Source organism: Salvelinus sp. IW2-2015, linkage group LG24, assembly GCF_002910315.2.
Source record: "Salvelinus sp. IW2-2015 linkage group LG24, ASM291031v2, whole genome shotgun sequence".
In the NCBI taxonomy this organism is placed as follows: domain Eukaryota; kingdom Metazoa; phylum Chordata; class Actinopteri; order Salmoniformes; family Salmonidae; genus Salvelinus; species Salvelinus sp. IW2-2015.
Window position 1 is genome coordinate 1,870,708 of NC_036864.1, and position 2,450 is coordinate 1,873,157.

At 48.5% G+C, this 2,450-nt stretch overlaps 1 protein-coding gene across 1 annotated transcript in view; it reads right to left on the bottom strand.

Annotated features, from left to right (window-relative positions):
• Positions 1–2,450, bottom strand: part of LOC111951305 (cadherin EGF LAG seven-pass G-type receptor 1-like) — a 120,087-nt gene that overhangs the window by 8,943 nt on the left and 108,694 nt on the right. The window contains exons 24-25 of the mRNA XM_070434694.1: positions 2,201–2,310; positions 755–955 (exon numbers count right to left, since the gene is read on the bottom strand). Of these exons, the coding sequence (XP_070290795.1) occupies positions 755–955; positions 2,201–2,310 (311 nt within the window). The remainder of the gene's footprint in view (positions 1–754; positions 956–2,200; positions 2,311–2,450) is intronic.

The window sequence follows — 2,450 nt, forward strand, 5'->3', positions numbered from 1 at the left end:
TGTGGGGGGGACGTGGGAGGAGTGTGTATGTGGGGGGGACGTGTGAGGCGTGTGCGTGTGTATATAATGTACGTGTGTTGTTTCTGTGTTTTAAACATTGCAATATGATTTTGATCAAAAAGAGAAACCTGTGCAGGCAGACACAGACTTTCCATAACGATGTGGTAGAGCATGAGTCGTTTCTCAGCTCAACAACAACGGTGAATTCCCATAAGGCCAAGGAGAAAATGGCTGCAGGGCTGTGTTCCTGGGGTTATCCCAGGTGATCCCTGCAATTTGTAAACAAAATGTGGGGACTCCATGACACACGCCATTTTCAGAAGTGAAAACTAAAGAACTAAACGTAACTGTGAATACAATGGAAAGCACACCTGTGCTCCAGGCAGAGACAACAGAGGTACTAGTGTACTTCTAACACTTAAGCGTCAGAATCATGAGTGCTACCAAGCAACCAACATCTTTTTCATTCATATCCAGATAGTCACAAATACTAAACATTCCAATCTATCCCTGCTAAAGCATGGTCAATGTCATTTTCAGGAGTTTAGAGGTCGGGGTTCCTTAGCTTTCAGTCACTGGGTTTTCAGTCTTGTTGATGGGTCAGAGGTCAGAATTCAGGGGTTAGAGGTCAGGGTCATGGTTAGAGGTCACGATTTGGCTTCCTTAGTTCCGTTCATATCACCAGGTTGTCAGTCTGGTCAATTCATCAGGGTTAGAGTAAGAGGTCAGGGGTCATAGGTTAAACGTTTCTCACTGGGTTGTCAGTCTGGTTGATGCCGATGAGGAAGACGAGCTCGGAGAAGAAGAGTGCCGCCACCAGGTTCTTGTGGATGCTGTGGAGGTTAGAGCGTAGCTTCCTGAGTAGAGCCAGCAGGATGAAGGTGAGGAACAGTGCTACCAGGGAGGCTGACACCGTGGTGTAGGTCACAATTTTTAGGGGTAACACGTCACCATGCTGGGGGAGGGGCCCATAAGCAATTATAATGGCACAAACTATTTAGAGTTATTACAGTATATCTCGATGAGCCCTACCTCTCATCTATTGGAGATGTCCATGAAGCACACCGCGAGCTGGCCATGTGGCTCACACTGACAGCCTGATGTGTGTGTTGTTCCTGTTCAGCAGCTCACATTCCCCTTAGATGACCAGCCCCCCTGCTCACCACCAAATCCTACACACCACACACACACACACCGACAGACAATATAATACCATGTAAAGAGTGCTGGGGTGTTGTGTGTGTGTGTGTGCTGTGTTGTGTGTGTGTGTGTGTGCCTGTGTGAGTACTCACGCTAATGGCAGTGATTCCAGAACACACACACAGGTGGTTGGTCCTCTCCTCTGTCTCCAGTAGTGTTCGTACTCCAGCCTGCTGCATGGGGGGCGTCAAGAGGAGAGGAGAGGGGAGAACCCTCGTTGTACCACCCAACGTGCTTCCACTATGGGGGTGTTGATCACTGGACGGATTTGCGGCCGCAGCCTGCCACACACACACCACACACACACACACACACACACACACGATGCAAGGATTGAACCAGACCCGAACAAAGCTCAACTCCCTTTTAGGAAGTTCCCAAAATATACATTCTCAGACTGTTCGCTGGCCGCTGCGGCAACCAGCCAAATAGTGCCTTTCTTGAAGCCCTTCTAGTACCAGTGTAGCAGCTATTCCTACCACACACAAAAGCCGCTATAATATTATGATTCCACAATTGAACTCTGCCTTATATGTGTGCAGGCTTCCATTTGTAATTGATGTGTTTTTTTTTAATCATACTATAGAGTTTTGAGTTGGTCCAAATGTATACAGGCGAAAGGACTCAGAACCGCTATGGCAATGATATGTGAGACCAAACACCCACAGTATGCCAGCGGCAAACAATCAGACCTAAAGTAAACAGTGGGTTTGTGCCAACGCGCAAATACAGTTGCCATATCTGTTGCCACGTCTTGAGTCCATTTCATGAGATATGTTATGTCTTAGTATGATGGCTCGATTAGCTTGACATCTAGACCATTGATAAAGGGCGGTGTCTGGTTATGTCATGATTGTGATAAAGATTGAAGTCAAATGTGTAGGAAAATGCAGTAAAGTGTTGCCCGTGGTGACCGGAGGCTCCTACGTCGTCCGGGTCCGTTATCTCTCAGGAGAGCTGACCCAATGACCTAAACACTATATCACCACGGCAAAAACACGGCAGGGGGCGGGCCGGCCTCGACATGGCGGCGTCTCTTATTGATAGGCGTGTGATCCTCTTCAGGGGCGTCCGGTCTGAGAGGGCCTCGACGCTGGGGCCTGGGCTCGACTATAGAGCACGTGAGAGGAAGAGCTGTTGAGAGAGAGAGAGAGAGAGAGAGAGAGAGAGAGAGACGAGACGAGAAGACAAACACCTACCGTGCGAACCACCTACTTAATGGTTCCGTGGCTGTACATGTGTAATTGGGA